The sequence below is a fragment of the Rhinatrema bivittatum genome, chromosome 2 (genome assembly GCF_901001135.1).
Source record: "Rhinatrema bivittatum chromosome 2, aRhiBiv1.1, whole genome shotgun sequence".
NCBI lineage: Eukaryota > Metazoa > Chordata > Amphibia > Gymnophiona > Rhinatrematidae > Rhinatrema > Rhinatrema bivittatum.
In genome coordinates this window covers 682,114,828-682,138,188 of record NC_042616.1, presented here as the reverse complement: position 1 = coordinate 682,138,188, position 23,361 = coordinate 682,114,828, and the positions used below count along the sequence as shown (strand labels likewise).

At 46.6% G+C, this 23,361-nt stretch overlaps 1 protein-coding gene across 5 annotated transcripts in view; it reads left to right on the top strand.

The window, feature by feature from the left end:
* Positions 1-23,361, top strand: part of TPD52 (tumor protein D52) — a 261,978-nt gene that overhangs the window by 121,449 nt on the left and 117,168 nt on the right. For all 5 annotated transcript variants that reach the window (XM_029591530.1, XM_029591529.1, XM_029591532.1 and 2 more), the window contains exon 2: positions 18,151-18,263. In XM_029591530.1, the coding sequence (XP_029447390.1) occupies positions 18,151-18,263 (113 nt within the window). The remainder of the gene's footprint in view (positions 1-18,150; positions 18,264-23,361) is intronic.

The window sequence follows — 23,361 nt, the reverse complement described above, 5'->3', positions numbered from 1 at the left end:
CCCCTTTATCCCTTCCCCCCAATACCCCTTAACATGAAACTCAAACTGGGCTCGGGTTTTCCGCCACAAACGATCGACTTATTGTCGGTTCGTCCCCCCCAAACTGCGGCTAAAACCATTTCTTGATAGCCTTCTCTAACTCTTCCTGCAATTGATTGTTAAACAAGTCCATTCCTATATCTGATAGGTGCACGCCATCCCCACTGAAAAACCCTGGCTCACTCTCCCATGACCACCACCAGTGTCGAATCCAAAAACCCCCTTCTCAGCCCATCCATTTGCCCATTTGTCTTTTCAATTTTTTCACCCCAGTATTCCAAATTGTTTCCTCTCTGTGTTTTACTCGGATGATGATATCAGACCATCTGATCTTCGTGACTGGCCAGCAATTCATAAATTGTGCCATATCTTTCTTGATGAACGTTAACACCCTGCATGTCTTCACACCAATATCATTCCCCCCTCTAAGTGTATCACTAAGATATCCGGTCTACCCCACATCTCAACCCTGTCCCTCAAAGCCCGCAGCTCGTCCCACTGCATGCCTCTCTTGCTGAACCAAGCCAATTTCCAGCCAAGGTTCTCCATCTCCAATTGTTCTCCGTAGGGCCGTTTCCATGCCGCCTTTGCGCCCTGTGGATGAAGGAATGGCCCACGATCCAGGCGCATCCCTGCCCTTCTCTCCTCTCCCTGCTTTCTGTAAGAAAAAGATTTCAACATTACTGAAACAATTGCCCTCCCCCCCCTCCCTCATTCTCCGAACCACACTCCCTCTCCTACCGGACTCCTTTTACCTTCCCTATCCCTTCCCTTCTAAGTCCCTTGTACGCATCCGAACTCCTCCTGCCTAACCTCTTAATACCATCAGCCGAAACTCCGGCTTCCTCCGCTGTGGTAGCCGCCCCGATACGGAATGAGTGGGAACTGTAAAACTCTGGGTCTTTGCCCGCTGCCTTAATGACGGAACGCAACACCTGCAAACATTGGTATTGTCAAGCCGGAACCATCCTCATGTATGAGGAAGGGCCCTTCCACCTACGGCTATACGTCCATGCTGTCCGAACAGGGCATACCCCCAGCTCCGGGACAGGCAACAACTGAATATATCGACCTCTACCACTTTGGTCCGTTTTTGATCTGTGAACGAATATGGTAACCACCTCCGCAGTGATGCTAACGCTTTGATCCTGCAGACCCATTTCGCTATCAACTTCCCGATGCGCAATGCCCCAAAAAACGCCCAAGAAAAAGCCACTTGAAACAACGAAACTTCAAAGCTTGACCAACAAACTCGCACTAACGAATCTGCCAATTGAACCAAGACATGGAAACGGATCGGCAACCTCTTGTCCTTTTGGTCACCCTGACCTCTTCTCCAACCCATTAACACTTTCTTAATCCTAAAGCTGCGTTCCGGCCCTCTTTCACCAGAAAGCTTCTGAAAAAAGTTAAAACCGGCTAAATAGGCATTCACTGACCCAACTGTGTACCCATCCTGTTTCGCCCATAAGACGAATCGTACTAACAATTCTTCTGGCACTTGCCCTGCTCGCCACCCCATCGCCCTGAAGTATGCCGACACTATTCTGTTCCCTTTCTCATAAGCCACCCACGTGTTGTGAGCTACGGAACTCCGAATCAGCTCCCATTCCTCTTCAGCCTCACTCCTGGACCCGTGCGCTGCTCTTGAACCTTGCCCGACCTCAACCCGTCCTTACAGAAAATGGAAACAGGAACAAAATCACACTGTCACACTCCTAGCTCCTCACCTCTGTCACACACCACCCATTTCTAACCTTGCTTCCGTCAGTTCTGCTCCCCCTTTTTTTTTGACAGGCTTCCCTACCCCCTATGCGCTTGACCCATCCCCCTTTTTTTTTTTTTTTTTTAATTTGTTACCCCCGTCACGGGCTTGCTGACCGCCTGCCCACATCTGCTACTAGGGTGAGCACCCGCGCAGAGAGCACAGGAATGCCGGAATTTGCAATCTGGGAACAGACACGTGCCTCTATTGTACCTCCAACATATGTCCTTTCCCCCTCCTGCCTTCCTATCCTCCCTACCCTCACCCACTTCCCCCTCACTCGCGTCAGCCCCGGTTCTCTGGTCTCCACCGTCCCTTTGTTCGTCATCTGCGTGAGCCATAAATTGATATCTTGCGAGCCCCAACTCATAAACTTATTGCCCGCAATTTTCTCTCTGAACTTCTCATCGTAGTTGAGCCAGGCCCAACCTTCATAATCCTTGTAGGCTCCTAGTATGCTATCGCAGTAAGCCAAAAGCGCCCCGTGCAACTCCGGCTGGTAGTGCCCTATCTTGCTAGCTAACCGCAAGAACCCCCTCATCCAATTAAGAATATTCTTGGCGATTGTCATGTCCGTCTCACCTCCCCCTGACTTCTTGCTACTCTTCTTCTTCCTCAGTCTATTCCCCCGCCTGCCCGTGAGCAGCTGGAATATATTGACATATCTGCGTTTGCGAATCTTCTTGCGCAAGTGACTGGGAACTCCTTCCCATAACTCTGACAGCGAGGCCAAGGCTGGATGTCCCATGTCCTGACTTGGACCCAAATCACTTCGCCTTCTCTCCCTTCTGTCTACGCTAGAGTCCGAAGTCTCTTGCTGGACGTGGACTCCTGTCCCCTTTTTCCCCTCTGGTATGCTACTGTTATCTGCTCAGATCCTGTCTTACCGTCGGGCCACAACAGCCTGTTTCCTGCAATGTCTCCCATTCCTCCTGCGAACCCTTCCTCGTTCTGCTTCTCGCAGCAACAGCAAACACTGTCCCCTCCCTTGCATCCTTCTCTCCGCCGCTCACCCTCTGTGTCCCAACTGTGGCACCTGTAAACACAAAAGTACTGGCCACAGCATCTTGAATACATGTCACACCGAAGGTTCCCCCTTCTTCTGTCTCTGCCTTCCCACACCTGGGCCCTAAGCAACACCGCCAGGTCTCACCCCTTCCCGCCCTCCACCCCTCTACTCCTCCTGCATTGGAAGGCCCTCCCTTTGTAAATCCCCCTCCCCCCACTCCTTGGAGTCGCCCTGTCCCCTAAAGTACCTCCCAGCTCACCCAGCTCTTCATCTTCCTCACAGCTGCCAGTCTCCTGACCCCGAGCTGCTGCTGCGTCCTTTCGTGAGCCGGTCCCTCTGGCACCAACTGCTGCTCTCCTCCTCCCTCTTGCCTCTCCAGCCGGCCTCGGACTGATCACTCGCCTGTCTGCTCTCGGACATTGGGGGCTGTCGAAAGCCATTCCCCATCGCCCTGTTCCCCTCCGTCCATCCGTCGACGAAATTATTCGCTTCGTTGGGCCTCCATGGTATGACTCCTAGGCCTGACTGACACCGCGTGGCCACTGCCTTCTTCCGGTGTAGGATCCCTCCCTGCGCACCCGGAGCCTCGTTGCATAGTCACCCTCTGACTGGTGATTCGATGTCTAATCCAGACGCAATGATAGACAGCTCCCCCTCCCCCCCCCCGAACCCTTGAACGCCGCTCTGCCTCGCCATGCATCCCGAGTCCTCTCCCTCAGCTTCAGGGCCACTCTTGCCTGAACTATGATCCTCCTCTCCCCTTGAGCCACCGCCATTGCTCACACCCTGCTGACCGTAACCATCGGCTGCGCCTCCCCCTTTCTGCGCCGTTCGTGCCATCTCCACCTGTTTTACTGACTGCTTTCCCTCCACCTCTACGCCCTCTCTCGCCTCACGTTTGAAGTACTCATCACACTTTTCTAGCTCACCACCCGACAACGCAGCTCGTGCCATCTTCTCCACAGCTCCTGCACTAACTGCTGTTTGCTTTCTTCTGCATCTTGGCCTTACCCAATCCCTGCTCTGCTTTTGAATCTAACTCCTCCCCTAATTCTTATCCCCTTTGCTACCCTAACTCCTCCTCCTCCTTTCCCACACTTTCCATCCCTCCTCTCTACCCCCTCCCCTGCTCTACCTGATCCTGCTTGTCTCGTGTGGTTGCCCCATGTTATTATCATGGCTCAGTAAACCTTTGCCGCTTTTATTTTATCCCATCCTTGTTTACAATCTTATCACTATTGTTGCTGCCACCATTGCTTTTTTTGAAAGGCCATTCCATGCATCCACCACCCTTTCCACGAAGTAACATTTTTTTTTCTGTTTTTTTTTAATTATTTGACTTTACAATTTCAAGGTAAACTTGAAAAAGAATGTGTGGACATTAGTATAGGGAAAAACCCCCCAAAACTATGCATATGTCCTCTTTAAATTCTTATCACTAATCAAATCCTCTATGGCAGTGGTTCTCAACCCTGTCCTGGGGACCCCCCCAGGCAGTCGGGTTTTCATGATATCCACAATGAATATGCATGAGAAAATTTGCATACACTGCCTCCGTAACATGCAAATTTTCTCTCATGCATATTCATGCATAGTATTTGCTGGAAAATGTTTGGGGTTTTTTTGTGCGGTATTTGTAGCATTTGGAGGTATTTTTCTATACCCTGTCCCCCTTCTTGACTTTTGGGTATTCACACCTATATCTAAGTCTTAGCTTTATAGGGCAGTAGTTCCCACCTTGTGGTCTACGGACCCTTAGGTACCTGCCAGACCATAACAGATGCACGGGGAAGTGCATCTGTAGTAGTAGTCAGAGGGAGGTCCAGCAGGAAGCTGTGGACCCCTATCCTTTGGTGCTGAAGGAGAGGGGGAGGCCCAGAGGAGATCCTTGGAAGAATGTTTGTATCTATCAGGGAGCCTGTGAGTATATATAAAGTAGCCTGTAGCTGGCTGTATGTGTAAGGAGAGGAGCTTGTGGGATTGAGAGCATATGTTTGTAGGGTAGCCCGTAGGGTTGAGACCCTGCGTGGGAGAGGGGGAGCGTATAGGAGTGAGAGCTTGTGTATGTAAGCCTTTGGGAGTACATGTGTGAGGGAACCTGTGTGGGTGACATGCAATATATGTGTGTATGTGTATCTGAGAGCCTGTGTAAGAGAAGGAGAGGATATTTGTGCACCTCATCCCACTAATCCAAGACATCTCAGGGTGACTGGAGAAAAGAGGATTTAAAAAAAATAAATTCTTATTAGCTTTGTTTCCTTTAAATACATTTACTAAGAACATAAGAACATGCCATACTGGGTCTGACCAAGGGTCCATCAAGCCCAGCATCCTGTCTCTAACAGTGGCCAATCTAGGCTAGAAGAACTTGGCAAATACCCAAAAACTGTCTTCCTGTGTTACAGTTGCTAGTAATAGCAGTGGCTTTTTTATAAGTCAGCTTAATAGTAGGGAATGGACTTCTCCAAGAATTTATCCAATCCTTTTTTAAACCCAGCTACACTAACTGCACTAATCACATCCCCTGGCACCCAGACAGATGAATTCAGAACCAGTGGGTTATGCATCTTTACTAGCAGATGGAGATGGAGCAAAGCTGACGTCACAGTATACACTCCTGCAGTACATTAGCCTGCCAGTATTCTCAGTCTTCAGCAGATTGTGGATGTACACCTCCTACCTGGGGATTGCTTCAGATTTTAGAAGAAAAAATAAAAGGAAAATTTAATTTGCCCCGCTCCTCCCCTAGTTGAAAATTCCTGAGGTGATTTCTCTGGTCTCGCAGATGAGTGCCTTGGTCCGTAAGCTGGTTTTTCAGCTGGCATGGACTTGGCTGTTTAAACAGCTGAAAAGGCAGCGAATATAGGAAGCCAAGAGCGGCTGCAGGAGAAGAAGACATATGCTGTCTCTGCCAGAGATAGTCCCTATACTCAGGTGGGAAGGGCTGAGCTCAGGTAAGGCTTTGGGGAAAAAAAATACAGAGACAGAAGGAGGGTTTTGTGTAGGGCTTCCTCCTTCCCCGGTCTCTGTACTTGACGCATCATTCTGGTTCTGATGTTCATCCTGCCCTGAGGGAGGTTAAGGGATTGGGCAGCCTAGTGGGTTGCACAGCCTCTATTGGCTAGGCCCCACACTGAGGCTTTCTCACTGCACTGTGGCTATGTTTTCACATGCTTTTGCCTGTGCATTAGGCTGCCCTCTTCAGGACCATCAGTTCAGACAGTGCATCTGGCTGGGTGTCCAGGTTGTGTACCCAGTTTTTGGATGCTCTCCTAGGACAAGCAGAATGGTAGTCCTCACAAGTGGGTGACATCATCCAAAGGAGCCCGGCACAGAAAATTTGTCAAAGTTTCTAGAAGCTTTGACCAACACACTGAACATGCCCAGCATGCCACTATCTATATGTCCATCCAGTGGGGGACACTGGATGGGGAGACATCAGTCTCTTCTTTTCTGCAGTGCAGTTGCCTCGCGGTTTGTGGAGCCTCCTCAGCGTGGTAGGTTAAATCGCTATTTTTTACTCGTGGTCGATTCCTGACACCTTGCCTCACGGTGACCCAGTCATCAACTGCACGCCGGGTAGCTTTTGAATTCATGGACTACAAATTAAAATTAATCTTGTCAATGATTTCAGTGAATTATGGATTTTTCCTGTTGATAGCAGGGCTGAATTAGCCATGCTGTCTGGGAGCGCCTTGTGACTGGTCAGTAGGGAGCGTTTTCTCAGTTAGTACAGAGTTTTGAACTCTGTATGGCTGCGCAGTGAGCTTCCCATGCGATTGCCTTGTTACTTCAGTCTCTTTTTTTTTTTTTCTGCGAGCAGTCTGCACTTGGGGTTTTTTCTCCTCCTTGTCTCTGAAGAGATTTTTTTTCACAATTTTTTTGATTTTTCTTCATTTTTCTTCTGGGCAGTGATGGCTCCTAAGCCATCAGGATTTAAGTACTGCCAATGCGGTAAAATTATGTACATTACAGATGGACATAATTACTGCTATATATGCCTGGGGCCACAACACGACCCAAGACTCATGCCGAGACTGTGGTCATATGTCCCCCGGGCCCAAAGGCAACGCGCAGAAAAAAATCACGCGTTTAAAGATATCGTCCACACAGTCTTCGCCAGGACCATCAAAGAGACCACCGAAGACACCGGCTAAGAGATCTGCTTCGCTAGAGGGTGCCTTGGCCAGGTTGGTCATACCGCCAGGGCCAGTGAAGGGAGTTGAAGCCGCAACTCCTCTTCCACAAAGGCCCTCATGAGCCGCTAGAGTTTCAGGCCACTGTACCCTCTCGCTCCTTAACACCAAAAAAGTCGGAACATAAAAAATCAAAACCACCGAAGCATTCGAAGAACGGCGTGTCGGCGCACAGCTGTGCGCACAACGCCCCATCTAACCATGACAACAGTCTTGACACAGTCTACATTGCACAGTCAAGAATATCTTAGACACAAAAAACGAAACATATAACATCAAAACCTTGTGAGACAGATTCCAACCAACATGTGGAACTAGTCTCTGTCCATGACTCAGACATCTTTAGCGAGGGTTCTGAATCGTCTTCATTTAGTAGACCACAATCCCCTCATCTTCTACATAAGTCATGCCTTCCTCTTCAAGACTTGCTCATAGCAGCATTGCCTCCAGGACCAGGTCCATCTCCAGGACCCTCACAATCTCAACATTTCGCATCTAAAGCGATGTTACAAATTATGCAGGCATTAAATACTTTTTTCCAAGATCTGGAGTCTGCACATCCTCAGCCTCCACTTGCGCCTTCTTAACCTTCGCCATCTGCATCACCAACTCCGCTCCTTCATTCTCTGCCGCCAGCACCATCTCCAATCCCAGATTTTATTTATTTATTTATTTAAGGTTTTTTTATACCGGCATTCAAGAACTCGTTCTCATCATGTCGGTTTACAGAAAACAGGGGTGCAGAAATATAACCAAAAACATAACTAAACGTGGAGAAGAGAAGCAGTTACAATTAACAAGGGATCATGAACTGGGATTATAAGAAATAAAAGAGATAGAGGAGGATAATTATATACAAGTGTACAATGTAAATAAGGAGTTCTCTATAAATACAAGAGAACAAAATAAATATGGAGTCCATTATATACAGCTACTTAGCATAGGAGTCATTGATGGATCTTGTTAGGTGGAGTTCGGGAAGGCTTGCCTGAAAAGCCATGTCTTAAGTCTTTTCCTAAACGTTAAGAGGCACGGTTCGTTTCTTAGATCTGGTGGGATAGAGTTCCATAGCGGAGGGCCTGCTGTTGAAAGGGCTCGGTCTCTCAAGGTTCTGTGATTAGTAGTTTTTACGGGTGGAACAAGGAGGCATCCTGTGTAGGCTTCCCTAGTCGGTCTTGTTGATTCGTGAACACGGGGAGGAATTTGTAGGTCGATTGTGGTGTGTTGGTGAATGATTTTGTATAATAATGTGATGGATTTGTAAATTACTCTGAAGTGGATTGGTAACCAGTGGAGGGCTTGAAGGACTGGAGAGATGTGGTCTCTTTTTCTGGTGTTTGTTAGTAAACGTGCTGCTGCGTTTTGGACCATTTGGAGTGGTTTTGTATATGAGGAGGGGAGGCCAAGAAGAGTCGCGTTGCAGTAGTCTAATTTGGAGAAGATGAGGGCTTGGAGAATGGTTCTGAAATCTTTGGCGTGGAAGAGTGGTCTTATCCTTTTTAAGACTTGCAGTTTATAGAAGCAGTCTTTGGTTGTTTTGTTGATGTGGGCTTTGAAGTTCAATTTATTGTCGATTAGGACACCTAGATCCCTTACATGAGTGGTTTGAAGGTTGGTTGGAAGACAGGCTGTGGGTTTGTTATCGGGTGTTATGAGTAGGACTTCAGTTTTAGATGAGTTTAGTACCAGATTAAGGCTGTTGAGGAGGCTTTTAATTTCTAGGTGGCAGGATTCCCAGAATTCGAGGGTTTTTGAGTATGATTCTTTGATAGGGATCAGGATCTGGATGTCGTCCGCATAGAGAAAGTGTATTAAGTTGAGGTTGGTGAGGAGTTGGCATAGTGGGAGGAGGTAAATATTAAATAGTGTAGGGGATAAGGAGGAACCTTGTGGGACTCCGACGGTCGAATCGTGGCGTGCTGATTCTTTGTTCTGTATTTTTACCTTGTAGCCTCTGTTGGTTAGAAATGATTTGAACCAGGAGAGCGCTAAGCCAGAGATTCCTATAGCAGCTAACTGTTTAATGAGGATCGCGTGGTTTACGGTATCGAAAGCTGCTGAAAGGTCTAGAAGGACCAGCAGAAATGATTGTCCTTTGTCTGTACCTAGGATGAGGAGGTCTGTTAGGGATGTAAGAAGGGATTCTGTGCCGCGATTTTTGCGGAATCCATGTTGTGAGGCGGAAAGCAGTTTGTTATCTTCAATGAAGTCCGATAGTTGGGAGTTAACAAGCTTTTCCATAATCTTGGCTATGATAGGTAGATTAGCTATTGGGCGGTAATTGTTGGGGTCTTTTAGGTCCAGGTTGGGTTTTTTTAAAAGTGGTTTGAGTGAGGCTTGTTTGAGGTCTTCTGGGAAGGAACCTTGTGAGAGCGAACAGTTGATTATGTCAGCCAATGTTTTGGAGATGGTTTCTGGTATTGTGAGGAGAAGTTTTGTTGGTATATGGTCCGCTGGGTGTGAAGATGGTTTCATTTTTCTAAGGATGGTTTGGATTTCAGAGGAGGAGGTAGGTTCAAACATTTCTAGGTGGGTGTTTTTGATGTGTGGCATTAGCGCTTGAGTTAGGGGAGTGATATTGGAAGGAAGTTGGGTAAGCAGATTCTTGATTTTGTCTTGAAAGAAGAGAGCGAGTTCATCTGCTTTGGCTTGAGCTTGATTACTAGGGCATTCTGGTGAGGGTACTTGGGTGAGGGTGGAAACGTAGTTGAATAAAGCTTTCGCGTCAAAGACTAAGTTGTGAATTCTGGCGGCGAAAAAGTCTCTTTTTGCTTTGGAGGTGTAGGCCTTGTATTGTTGTAGCGTGCGTTTGTAGTCTGAGAGTGTGCTGGGATTTGGAGTTTTCCGCCAGTTAGATTCCTTTTGTCTTAGTATTTGTTTAATCCTTCTAAGATCGTTTGAGAACCATGGTTGTTTTTTGGAGGCATCTGGGTGAGATTTTTTTGTTGTAAGTGGGCAGAGCTTATTGGCTATTGATTCCGTGATCGTATTCCAGGAGTGTAAAGCAATATTAGGATCAGTGAGAGTTATATCGTGAAGGTGTTTGGTTAGTTGAATGGTAAGGTCTTCTGGATTGCAGGGTTTCCTGTAGGTAAAGGATGGAGAAGGTGTGTGACTGGTGGTAGATTTTTCCAGTGAGAATGATGTAGAAATGAGGGAGTGATCAGACCAGGGTACCTTCAGATTTTTTATTGGAGAAGTCGATTTTATGCCTTTGTTGATAAAGATCAGGTCTAGTGTGTGGCCTGCTTTGTGTGTCGGGTTATTGACTATTTGGGAGAAGCCCATCGCTGAGAATGCTAGTAAAAGAGTTTGGCAGCTAGGTGAGAGAGTAGGGTTGTCCATGTGGAGATTAAAATCTCCGAGTATTATTGCTGGGGTGTCCAGGTTGAGGAGTGTTGTTGTTATTTCGATGATGGATGAGACGTCAGATTCTAAGAGTCCCAGGGGGGCGTAGACTAGAAGTATTTGGAGTTGGTGAGATGTGAAGAAGCCTATCTCCAGTTTATTATTGGAGTGGATCTGATGTTGAGAGAATTTGAGGTCTTTTTTTGTAGCAAGAAGGATTTTTTTTTTGTAGCAAGAAGGATTTTTTTTTTGTAGCAAAAAGAAGAAGGATTTTTTTTTTGTAGCAAGAAGGATTTTTTTTTTGTAGCAAGAAGGATTCCTCCTCCCCTTTTTTTCAGTCTAGGAAGGGAAAAGATATCGTAGGTTAGCGTCGGTAATTGGTTTAAGATTGCCGTATCTGATGGTTTCAGCCATGTTTCTGTTATTGCGCAAATGTCAGGCTTGGTGTCGGTGAGGTAGTCATTGAGAATTAGCGACTTTTTCGTTATAGATTGCGCATTGAAGAGCGATAGGGTGAATAGGGTGAGGCCTAGTAGTTGTGTTATTGGTGCTATTAGTATTGGTGTGAGTGATTTTAGGTTGTGGAGGTTTGCTTGTCTAGTCAGATTTTTTTCAGTGGGAAGTAGTGATGTATGATTGGGATTGAGAATGTTGGATGCATTTTGGAGGCTGGATCCTTTTAAATTGTATGTGTTATATAGGATGTTTGATTCGATTGATTGCAGTTGTTGAATGGATTTGTTGAGTTGTGGAGTAGTTGCTGGTTTGATGCTGGAGTCCTGTAGAATTGTTTGAGTGTGGCTTCAGTTGTGAGGTTGATTGTCTTTGTCTGGAGTGGTTGAGTGGGTGCTGTATTCCTGTGCGTTGTCAGAGTATGTCACCTGAGCAGTCGTTTGTCTCTGGCTGTGGCGTCATGCATTGGAAGTTTCAGATGGGGTGCTTGAGTGTTAGATGGTTGACTTGGGTGGTGTAGACGGTCCTGTTCTGGCATGCTAGAGGGCTTGGTGGGTTTTAGTAAGAGTCCGGCTGGCTTCCGGTAGTTAGGAGAGGTAGGTGGGAGAAATGGGTGGTTAAGTGCTCAGGGTCTCTCAGGGACTGCACGAAGGGGCGCACAAAGGGGCAGGCCCCTTTGTCGCGCTCCTTCGGCGCGCGGCGCCTCGGATGTCCGTGATTAAATACCTCGCGTGCTTCTCCTGGATTGGTTGATGACGATTGGAAATAGGAGGGCCTGTCTTGTGGCTTCCTGCGGCGGTGGGCGGAGAGCGGAGAATCAGCCGGATCGGCGCGATCAACAGATCAACAGATCAACAGATCAACAGATCAACCAGATTCTCCAGACTCGCAATGGACATCGCCTGGTTCATCCATAGGATTCCCATCTGACCCTCCAGAAGGTCTACTGGAACATTATTCCCCTCCTGAAGACTTCTCCTACGCAAAGCTCATCGAAGGTAGGCTCTTCTAAATATCGAGATGGGAAAGATTCCTGATCCTAGGTCGGAGGTTCTAGGAATACTAAAAATATTTGAAATGCCTCCAGAGCCAACAGCTCTGGAGGCATTCAGCACATACAGTGCTGGATGCAGTTCTTCATAAAATATGGGAGAAATCTTTTACCACCACAGCCACATTGAGGAAACAGACTTAAAGTACCATATGCGTGATTCCACACTATTACCACACAACTCAATAGTAGTGGGATCTGCACTATCGAAGGCAAAAAGGACAAAACATGCCAATTCACCATCAGGGAAGGACCATAAGTCTATGGATAACTTCATCTGTAAGGTATACCATTCGTCCATGCTAGCAACAAAAATTCAACACTTCAGTTTTACGTAATCCAGTATTTATTTGAATGTCTTCAGAGATTTGTCCCTTATGTTTAGCCTCTGATAACACCCTACCACAACCATTTACAGATATGGAAGGTTTTCTCAATCTACTTCGGTCTGTATATGAGTTTTGAGTCTTCTGCAAGATCTTTGGCTACGGCTATGGCAGCACGACGAATGGCGTGGTTGAGAGCGAGTGCAATTATAGAGGATGTTCACGATAAGTTAGTGAACATACCGTGTGTAGGAGATAATCTTTTTGGTGATAAATTTGGGGAAACTGTTACCCTTCTAAAAGAACAGAGTACAGCTGTACTGTCACTCATATCTCCAACAGACCCCCATACCTCATCCAGAAAATTTTACCCTTCATTCAGGAAGAAATCCTACTCAAGGGCACCCTTTAAACCATACAATACCTATCGAGTGCAGAATTATTCCCACCAAAGATACCAATCTCAGACTCATCAATCCCGTGGACAAACATAGTCAACGACCAAAAAAGCAAGCACCAGCACCATCTCAAAAACAGACTTCATTTTTTTTAAGCTATCCCGAGCCACCTCCATCCCCATACATAGGAGGTCGCCTTCAACAATTTTATGCCAGTTGGGAGGTTATTACCTCAGATTGTTGGGTGCTGAACATCATAAGGGAGGGCTACCAAATAAATTTTATAACTCCCATGCCTCCCTCATATTCCCTCCCTCCGAAATACATCAACCCACTGTTCCTTTCAAGAACAGTTACAAAATTTACAAAGCCAGAAATCCATTCAAAGAATTCCAATATCATGGAAAAATCAGGGATTCTACTCCCATTATTTTCTCATTCCAAAAAAGTCCTGAGGTCTTCGACCCATCTTAAACTTATGGAATCTCAACAAACACATTCAAAAAGAAAAAATCAAGATGACCTCTCTCAACTATTCTTCCCCTCCTACAACCCAACGACTGGCTATGTTCCATAGACTTGAAGGAAGCGTACTCCCATATACCCATGCACCCTTTTTCCTGGCAATACCTTTGTTTTCAAGCTGAGAGCAGCCACTATCAATACAAGGTACTACCCTTTGGCCTGTCTTCAGCCCCAAGAGTTTTCACAAAATGTCTATCGGTGATGGTGGCTCACCTCAGACAACTGTCGATCCTGATTTTTCCCTATCTGGACGACTGGCTTTTAGTAGCCTCAGATCAGGCTATTCTATGAACTCACATATTCCAAACAATCAACTGTCTTCAGACATTGGGCTTCATAATCAATTACAAAAAGTCCAACTTGCAACAGACCCAAACACTACAGTTCATTGGAGTGCTCATTGATACAACACAACAGAGAGCATACCTCCCGCAAGACAGGATTCAAACTCTATCCTCACTAGTTTGACATCTATGCAACTGATTACATGCATCGGCACGTCAAGCCTCCAGCTACTGGGTCATATGGCGGTAGCTATCCATGTGGTTCCCTACACGAGATTACACATGCGCTGCTTACAATGGGGGCTAAAAAATCAATGGTCTAAATACTTACAACCACTCTCAACCAGCATACAACTTACCATTCAAATGCGCACTGACATTCGATGGTGGAAAATCAACAACCTGATCTCAGGAGCACCTTTCTGGTTACCTCCCCATCAACTCACACTCACAACGAATGCATCCAGAAAGGGCTGGGGAGCCCATCTGAGCAACCTAAAGACTCAAGGTCTCTGGTCTCCTCAGGAGAGCACACACCATATCAACCTCCTGGAAATTCGAGCCATTTGGAAAGCACTTCAAATTTTCTCCCCTCAAGTTCGGAGCAAACATCTCATGGTATCCACAGACAACCAAGTCACCATGTTCTACATAAACAAGGAAGGAGGGTCAGGTTCATGAATCCTCTGTCTGAAAACACTTCGGATACTGACGTGGGCAATAGCCACTTACCTCCCAGGTTTAGACATCACGGCGGATCGCCTCAGCAGAATTTTTTATCCACATGAATGGACTTTAAATCGAGAAGTAGAAACCAGAATCTTTCAACACTAGGGCAACCCGATAATAGATCTCTTTGCCACAGAGAACAACCGTCAAACACAAACATTTTGCTCCATTTACCTGAGCAAACTTAGTCATGCTCCAGATGCCTTTCTCATTCCATGGACGAGGGGCTTGCTCTACGCTTACCCTCCATTCTGCTAATATCAAGGGCGATTCAAAAATGCATCCGAGACACAGCGGATATGATCCTCATAGCTCCAGCATGGCCAAGGCAGACGTGGTATCCGTATCTCATGCGACTATCCATTCGCCCACCAATTCCACTGGAGAACCATCCACGTCTGTTGATTCAGGAAGGGGGTCCTTCCTTCATCGAATGCATCATTTCCTCCATCTGACAGCTTGGAGGTTGAAAGACAATTATTAAACCACCTAGGACTGCCATCTCAACTTGAAGACATTCTCATTGCATCCAGGAAACCTTCAACCAGATGTAACTATGCAGGAAAGTGGCATCGTTACACAGAATGGTGCAAACCACGATGACTAGACCCTTTCTCTTCAACAGTCACACAGCTCCTAGAGCAGGGGTGGGCAGTTCCAGTCCTCGAGGGCCACAAACCAGTCTGGTTTTCAGGATATCCCTAATGAATATGCATGAGAGATTTGCATGCACTCTGCCTCCGTTGTATGCAAATCTATTTCATGCATATTCATTAGGATATCCTAAAACCTCGACAGGTTTGTGGCCCTCGGACGAATTGCCCACCCTTGTCCTAGTATATCTCCATACGCTCTACCTTGCTGGTTTAGCGTTTGCTTCAGTTCATGTGCATGTTAGCGCTATTGCAGCTTTCCATCACTCTCATAATGGACTTCCCATTTCCAACCATCCTTTAATCTCCAGATTCATGCAAGGAATGCTACGTCTAAGGCCACCAGTATCAGAGCCACCTATACCATGGAATCTCAATATCGTCCTTTAACAACTAATGCTGCCTCCTTTCGAGCAATTAGATTCATGCCACATAAAGTACCTAACATGGAAAATGGTATTCCTAGTGGCCTTCACATCAGCATGGAGAGTAAGTGAGCTACAAGCCTTGGTTCACTATTCCCCCTTATTTAGAATTTAACCATAATAGTCACTCTTCGGCCTCATTCTACTTTTCTTCCTAAGGTAGTATCAGCTTTCCACATAAACCAGTCAATTACACTGTCAATCTTCAAACCTAAACCTCATCAAAATGACCGGGACAGACTTCTACATTCTTTAGACCAGCAGTTCTCAACCGGTGTGTCGCAGCACACTAGTGTGTCGAAGCACCGGCATGTGTGTCGTGCACCTGCTGCTCTTCCCCCTCCCTTTCACCTCAGTGAGACGAACACTGCTGCCGTTCCTGCCTGGGCTATCAGCATCTTCAAGCCCTGAGGGGAATGGCAGCAGTGTTTTGTGGAAGCCAGCAACAGGAACGTGACCTTTTCTTCTTCCCGCCCCTGTGGCCCAGAAGAGAAAGCGATGTCTACCAGGCACGTGGAAAGAAGAAAAGGCAATGTCTGCAAGCTGCTTCTGCAGAAGGAGCACGGCGCCGCTGCTCCGACCTCCCCTTCTCTGGCCAGCGCAACATCTGCAAGAAAATATTAAATTATAATCAAACTGCAAAAAAAAAAAAAGGCTGGGGTGGGGAGAAAAGAATAAAATTACAATCTGTTGATTGCTTGTGCTGCGATCGATCGCAGCACAGAGCAATCATCTGAGTGCTGCCTTCTTAGCGCTGTGGGACTGGGGAGGTCGCTCCTGCTGCAGTTTCCAGCCTGTCAGGACTCTGCTTTTAATAGCAGCATACCGGCTACCTTGTGCTGTAGCTGCCATGTGTGTTGTGGGTGGGGGTGAGTGAGACAGTGTGAGTCAGCGTGTGTGTAAGTAAGAGAAATGTGTGAGAGCAAGAGACTGCTCAGGAAAGTCACTGGTGTGTGTGTGTGTGTGTGTGTGAGAAATTGGTCAGGTAGGTGACTGGGGTGTGTGTGTGTGAGCGAAATTGGTCAGGCAGGTGACGTCTGTGTATGTGTGAGGCAAACTAGTCATGGGCCCTAAGGAAGAAGAACATGAGGACAGAGCTTCAGCAGCCAGTGCTGCTTCTGGTATGTGCTATTGGCCTACAATGGAAAGAAGTACGAGAGTTACTGGAGAGGGTAAATACAGGCGGCTTTAGGTTTTTCTTGATTGACTGCTATTTTAATTATTAGGCATTATGTGATATCTGCTGTTAGAAATAGTTTATTGGTGTTTGGAGAATTTTTAATTTTGAAAATGTTTAATGATTTGGATGTTCCATTTATCAGTTTTGAAACATTTATTATATTCTAGTTTTAGATTTTATATTTCTCGGAATTAATAAATAGAAATGTGGAGACAAAAACTGAACTAGAAACAGCAAGAAGCCAAACTCTATGCAGTAAAACAATGCAAAAACATTAGCTTTATGGTCACTTTATTCTGTATTTGGTGAGGGTCTGTCTGTGTTCTGAGTGTGTGACCCAGCTTAAGGGTGTTCTGTGAGCTTATAGTTTCTTGGTAGGGATCTGTAGCAGCTTAGCTTGTTCTGTTTTTCTAATAGGAGGTGTATTGGTGGGCCTGGTGTAATCTTTGCAGTGCTGCCTTTTCATAGGTAGGGTTGTTACTGTTTGAGTTCCATAATGCAGGTGTAACTTTGTGTGCATTATTTCAGATCCTGGAAGTCTGATAGGTGCTATATTTTTGTTTTGCACAGAATGCAGAGTGGCTTTTTTGGGTTTCCATTCCAGTTTCTGTTTCCATATTTGTAATTTGTGGTCTTTCTGTACTTGGTGAAGGTTGATTCTGTGTGTGACCGAGGTGAAGTATTTTACTAGCATGTAGGCATTTGTATCAATATTATTTGTTGTGTTTTCTCAATAGAACATGCATTGGTGGTATGGTAAATTGAACGGGGAATGTCCTAGTTTTGCTCTGCCCCCATTGTTGGGGGGTCAGGGGGGTTCCTGCGGAATGCAGAGTTTGTTTACATTTAGCCTGGTGATGGTCACATGTTCAGTGTCACGCATGTAAGAACCATCTGTGAGGTATGTCCCTACCGAAAAAAGGTTGAGAACCATTGCTTTAGACTGTAAAAGAGCATTAGTTTATTACAAACAAAGGACTGTATCAAGGCAGACCATCTCAACTGTTCCTCTCCTTTAACCCTAATAATCCAAGCCAGCCTGTCTCCAAGAGAACCATTGCTAGTTGGTTGTCCCAATGCATTCAATTCTGCTATAATAAACGTTCTCTTGCTTTGAATGACAAACCTAAAGCACACCAGATACGCGCAACAGCAGCATCTGTTGTGAATTTGAGTGGTTTCGCTGCTGGACATCTGCAAAGCGGCAACTTGGTCTTCTCTTCATACCTTCACATCTCACTACTGTATCAAATAGCAAACATCTTCCGAGCAGTTTTGGGTTCGGCAGTTCTAAAAAGACGGTCTATCTTTTTGAAGGGTAGCGTCCTCAACTCATAAAACATTTTATATGGACACAACCCGGGAGCTTGTGACTCCCAGACACCATGGCTAATTCAGCCCTGCTATCGACGGGAAAAAGCAAGTTTGCTTACAGTTAACGGTGTTTCCGTAGATAGCAGGATGAATTAGCCATGCAATCCCTTCCCACCTCCCTAGACAGTCTACAGATTCTACCAAAACGTTTTCCATGTACATCTCGCTTGGCTACAAGAGACTGAGTTAACAATGCAATCGTGCGGGAAGCTCACCACGCAGCCATACAGAGTTGAAAACTCTGTACTAACTGAGAAAACTCTGCCAACTGACTGGTCGTGAGGCGCTCCCAGACAGCATGGCTAATTCATCCTGCTATCTATGGAAACACAGTTTATGGTAAGCAAACTTGCTTTTTTTGTGCAATTGTGTGATTGGTTTTCCTTCTATTCCAGGTCTGCTGAGAACAGAGACATTACCAGAAGTGGAGGAATCTACACATGCAGCTTGTGCAATAGAAGCATTATCCGAGGAAGAAAGGATAAAACTAAGAAAAGAACTTGAAAAGGTGAAGCTTTGTCAGTGTCTGTGCTTAATGAAAGTGTGTTCTTTTTGTATGAATGCATCTATTTAAGTATGACAAATTGCTTGAGAATTAATAGCTCTTGGAGATGAGGAAGCATGTTTTCTGTGATGACTGCACATATCTGCTATGGATAGCAACAGCATTTGATTTTTATTTAACTTTGCAAGAGTATGGTGAAAATCACAAGTTGAGTTATGAATTTCAGGGAGACTGGGAGTGCTGGGGAGAGAAGCAAAAGTTACAGTAATAGTTATAACATCCTCCACCAAAAGAAGCTGGAAGAATAAAAAATGGCATTTCCTAAGTATTGCAGAGCACAGCTACCATAGATGTGTAAACCTTTTTTTTTTTTTTTTTAAAGATATGCCACAGATTTTGATGAATCTGCTTAAAATTTGTGGGCTAGTTGAGGTAATTTGACATCTTTTTTATAGAAAAGGTTTCAGAACCAATAGGCTGTGGTAAAGCTGGAAGTAGCCAGATGGATTTAAACAAAACACACGAAATATGAATGACTCCAAACTTCCTGTTCCTTCTGCTAAGCAAGTTGTGAATATAAATGAAACTAGAAATAGAAATAAAAAAACATACTTTGAGCATTCACATAGACATTTTAAAGTCTGAAAAATAAGATTGCTGAGTTAGAATATATGGAATTTAACAAGGTTATAAACATAATGGTGTAAGGAGTGGGACCCTGTGATAGCACAAGAGGGCAGATGAAATTGTGGAAGGATGGTGAGATATGTAAATGTTGGCATAGAGTCCAGCAGGATAAAAGTCCTGTAAAAAATAAAATGTACCATGGAATCCTCAGATTTAAAAAAAAAAAAAATAATAATAATTCTGTGACCACTAAAATAAAACAAAAAAACAGTGGGTGTATACTATCATCCATCTAGTCAAAATGAAGAAACACTATGAAATGCTAGGAGAAATTAGAAAAGTAAAAAATCTGGCAACATAGTAGTAATGGGATATTTTAATTATCAAATCAAAACCACTGGGAACTACAAATTTATCTATATAAATAAAAATGTTAAATAGTTTGGACAAAATCGCTAATCTCAGAAACCACTGAACAGATTGCTTTCAAATTTGGACACAACCTTCATTTCGGGTACTTGCCAGGTTCTTATGGCCTGGATTGGCCACTGTTGGAAACAGGATGCTGGGCTTGATGGACCCTTGGTCTGACCCAGTATGGCATTTTCTTATGTTCTTCTGTACTTACATTACAGATATGTCACACCTGTGACAGGTAAAATAGATTTAAAAATTGTTTCGAGAAACATCTGCTGGACGTAAGCGCCATCTGTTACACCTTACACTAACACACGCTACACTAATCATTTCGCCAGTCCAGGTCCACGTTTCACTTCCATTTTAACACATTCGCACACTTTTTTTCGCTGGAAGAGAACTATTTCCTTTACAGATAAAATACAACCACCACCCTCCTCACACCCCTCACACACATGCCAAATTGATTTACTTCCCACAGCCTCCCAACACACACAAAACCACCCTTCTTACACCCCCCACACACATGCCAAATTTATTTACTTCCCAGGCCCTCACAACACACACACACACACACACACACACAACCTGACAGAAGTCCGGGAGGCTCCAACGGGGGGCCAGGACCGGTCCGGGACACATCTCCTGCACTACGGCCGTCGGCTGCCAGCAATCAACATGGCGCTGTCGGCCCTTTCCCTTACTATGCCACTCGGGAACACCAATGGCGGCAGTAGCCCATGTGACATAGTAAGGGCGAGGGCCCCTCTGCGCCATTTTCAGGACTGGCAGCCGGTGGACCTTTGCCCTTACTATGTCAGAGGACCTACCGCTGCCATTGCTCCACCCCACTGACATAGTAAGGGCAAAGGGCCATCTGAACCCGTTTCAGTGCTCGCAGCCGACGGACCAACACCAATACATCGCTCCCGGACCGCTCCTGAATGCCCGCTCCACCGACTGACATTTTTATCAGGTCTCGGGTGGTCTGGAGGGTGAACATAAGAAATTGCCATGCTGGGTCAGACCAAAGGGTCCATCAAGCCCAGCATCCTGTTTCCAACAGAGGCCAAAACAGGCCACAAGAACCTGGCAATTACCCAAACACTAAGAAGATCCCATGCTACTGATGCAATTAATAGCAGTGGCTATTCCCTAAGTAAAATTGATTAATAGCCATTAATGAACTTCTCCTCCAAGAACTTATCCAAACCTTTTTTGAACCCATTTCACCAACTGCACTAACCACGTCTTCTGGCAACAAATTCCAGAGCTTTATTGTGCGTTGAGTGAAAGAATTTTCTCCAATTAGTCTTAAATGTGCTTCTTGCTAACTTCATGGAATGCCCCCTAGTCCTTCTATTAATCGAAAGTGAAAATAAGTCACATCTACTCGTTCAAGACCTCTCAGCCATTTCTTCTCCAAGCTGAACAGCCCTAACCTCTTCAGCCTTTCCTCATAGGGAAGCTGTTCCATCCCCTTTATCATTTTGGTTGCCCTTCTTTGTACCTTCTCCATCACAATTATATCTTTTTTGAGATGTGGCGACCAGAATTGTACAAAGTATTCAAGGTGTGGTCTCACCATGGAGCGATATAGAGGCATTATGACATTTTCCGTTCTATTAAACGTTTCTAAGACGCCGTTCCTAGGCGCATGCTGTTAAGCGCTCTTGTTAGGCGCACTTTATTGGGCGACACCGAATTTCAGGCGAATGGAGCATAAGAGAGCCCATGCGGCCGCAGGGCCGGCACCTCCAGAATCTGGCATGAAAGCTCTAAGCCTCTGCTCAGCATGCAACCTCAGAGCCACACAGAGCGAGGGAGCAGACTCACTATGTGCCCAATGTGAGGAGGCCATGGGAGTTCCAGGACAGGACCGGCCCCAGTCCAGCGGTTCCTCAGGGAGCACACCGGACTTAATGGGCCGTGGCGAGCAACCAGGGAACCTGAGACCTGGTGCCCCTATGGCCAGATCCGGCTTCACTTTCCTGGGTGGAATTATTCAAGGGGATTCACGCCTTTGTCCAGATGCAGTCTGCCCCTCGAACGGGTCTTTCCGTCCCGGTGGATCCGGTGCCTGGCCCCTCGAGACCTAGGCGCGGCCACTCACCTCCCGACAGCCCGATTATGGGGATTCGGATTGCTCCCAGGATAGTGAGGAGCCCCCCGAGGAGGGTGAACTTCCCTCTGAGAGCCATATCGGACCATGAGGCGCTTCTTTCGGAAAGAGGATCTTTCAGGCCTGGTCTCACAATGCCTATCGGAACTGGCCATTCCGGGCCAGGAGACCCCAGGGGACCCTAAAATGAACCCCCTGTTAGAGGGCCTGCGCCAACCGGCTCACCATTTTCCCCTCCTACAAGCAGCATAGCAGCTAATCGATTTGGAATGGAAGGCACCGGAGGCCTCATTCAAAGGGGGTCGGGCCTTGGCAGGCATGTACCCTCTGGATCCGGCGTCCAAGGAGCTGCTGGCGTGCCCCAGGGTAGACGCCATAGTTAACGCAATAGTGAAGCACACCACCATTCCGGTTGAGGGGGGAGCGGCCCTCAAGGATTCGCATGACCGCATGGACACCTTTCTGAAACAAGCTTTTGAGGTAGCAGCCACGTCCCTACGAATCGTGACCTGCTGCACCGTGGTGACGCGTTCCTGTTTATCACAGGCGAGAAACAACACCCAGGGAGCAGACATGGAATCAGCTCTCACATTTCTCACTGACGCAGCCTCCGACCTCGTCCATACGGCAGCCAAGGGAGTGTCGTCCTCAGTGGCAGCCAGGAGACAGCTTTGGCTATGCAATTGGGCAGCTGACTCGTCCTCCAAAACACGACTCAAAAGAATGCCCTTTAAGGGTTCCTTACTGTTCGGCAGCGATCTCGAGAACTGGGCTACTAAATGGGGTGCCTCTCCATTACCCCGTCTACCAGAAGACAGGGCGAGGAGGAGCCAGCGTTCTTTTTCTAGACCATCTAGAGGTAGAAATTCTCAGCGCTTCAACCCTTACAGGACTCGCTATCGAGCGCCTCGTTCCCAGGCCAGGAACCAGTCCTTTCGGACTAAGCACAACAAGAAGAGAACAGGCTCTGGTTCCGGCCCCGGCCGCAACCCACAATGACAATCAGCCGACCCATCCGGGGGTAGCAGCCATAGGGGGCAGGCTAACTCTCTTCTACCGCAGGTGGGTCGAGATCACTTTGGACCAGTGGGTCCTTGCCATCATCCGAGAAGGATATTACCTGGATTTCCTTCGGCTTCCGCCGAGCAAGTTTGTGGAATCTCCTTGTTCACCGCTCAAGGCAGCGGCACTGGAAGTGACCTTACAGAGGCTCCTGGCCTTAAAAGCCATAATCCCATTACCTGCAGGAGAGATAAATTCTGGGCATTATTCCATTTATTTCATAGTACCCAAGAAGGAGGGCACTTTCCGGCCCGTCCTGGACCTCAAGTCAGTCAACAGACACCTACGGGTCCCCAGCTTTCGCATGGAAACTCTGCGGTCTGTCAAGAATTCAGTACAGCCAGGGGAGTTTCTCACATCCCTAGATCTGTCGGAACCCTATTTGCATATCCCAATCCATCGGGATCACCAGCACTATTTATGCTTCAAAGTCCTGAATCAACACTTCCAGTTCCGGGCTTTACCCTTCGGGTTAGCCACAGCGCCACGGATCTTTACCAAGGTCATAGTAGTAGTGGCGGCGGCACTCAGGAAGGAAGGAATCCTTGTCCATCCCTACCTGGACGATTGGCTGATCAGGGCGAAGTCACCGGAGGAGAGCCACCGGGCAACCAACAGAGTTATAGCTCTTCTGGAAAGCCTTGGATGGATAGTAAACATAAACAAGAGCTCTCTACAGCCGTCCCAGTCGCAGGAATACCTAGGGGTCCAATTCGACACCCAAGAAGACAAGGTCAGCCTAACCTCCAAGAGAAGCAAAACTCCAGAGTCATCTGCAGGTCCTGCTGAGCGCCAGCCGGCCCACAGCTCGGGATTACCTACAGGTCCTCGGCCTCATGGCATCCACTCGGGAGGTGGTACCATGGTCGCGGG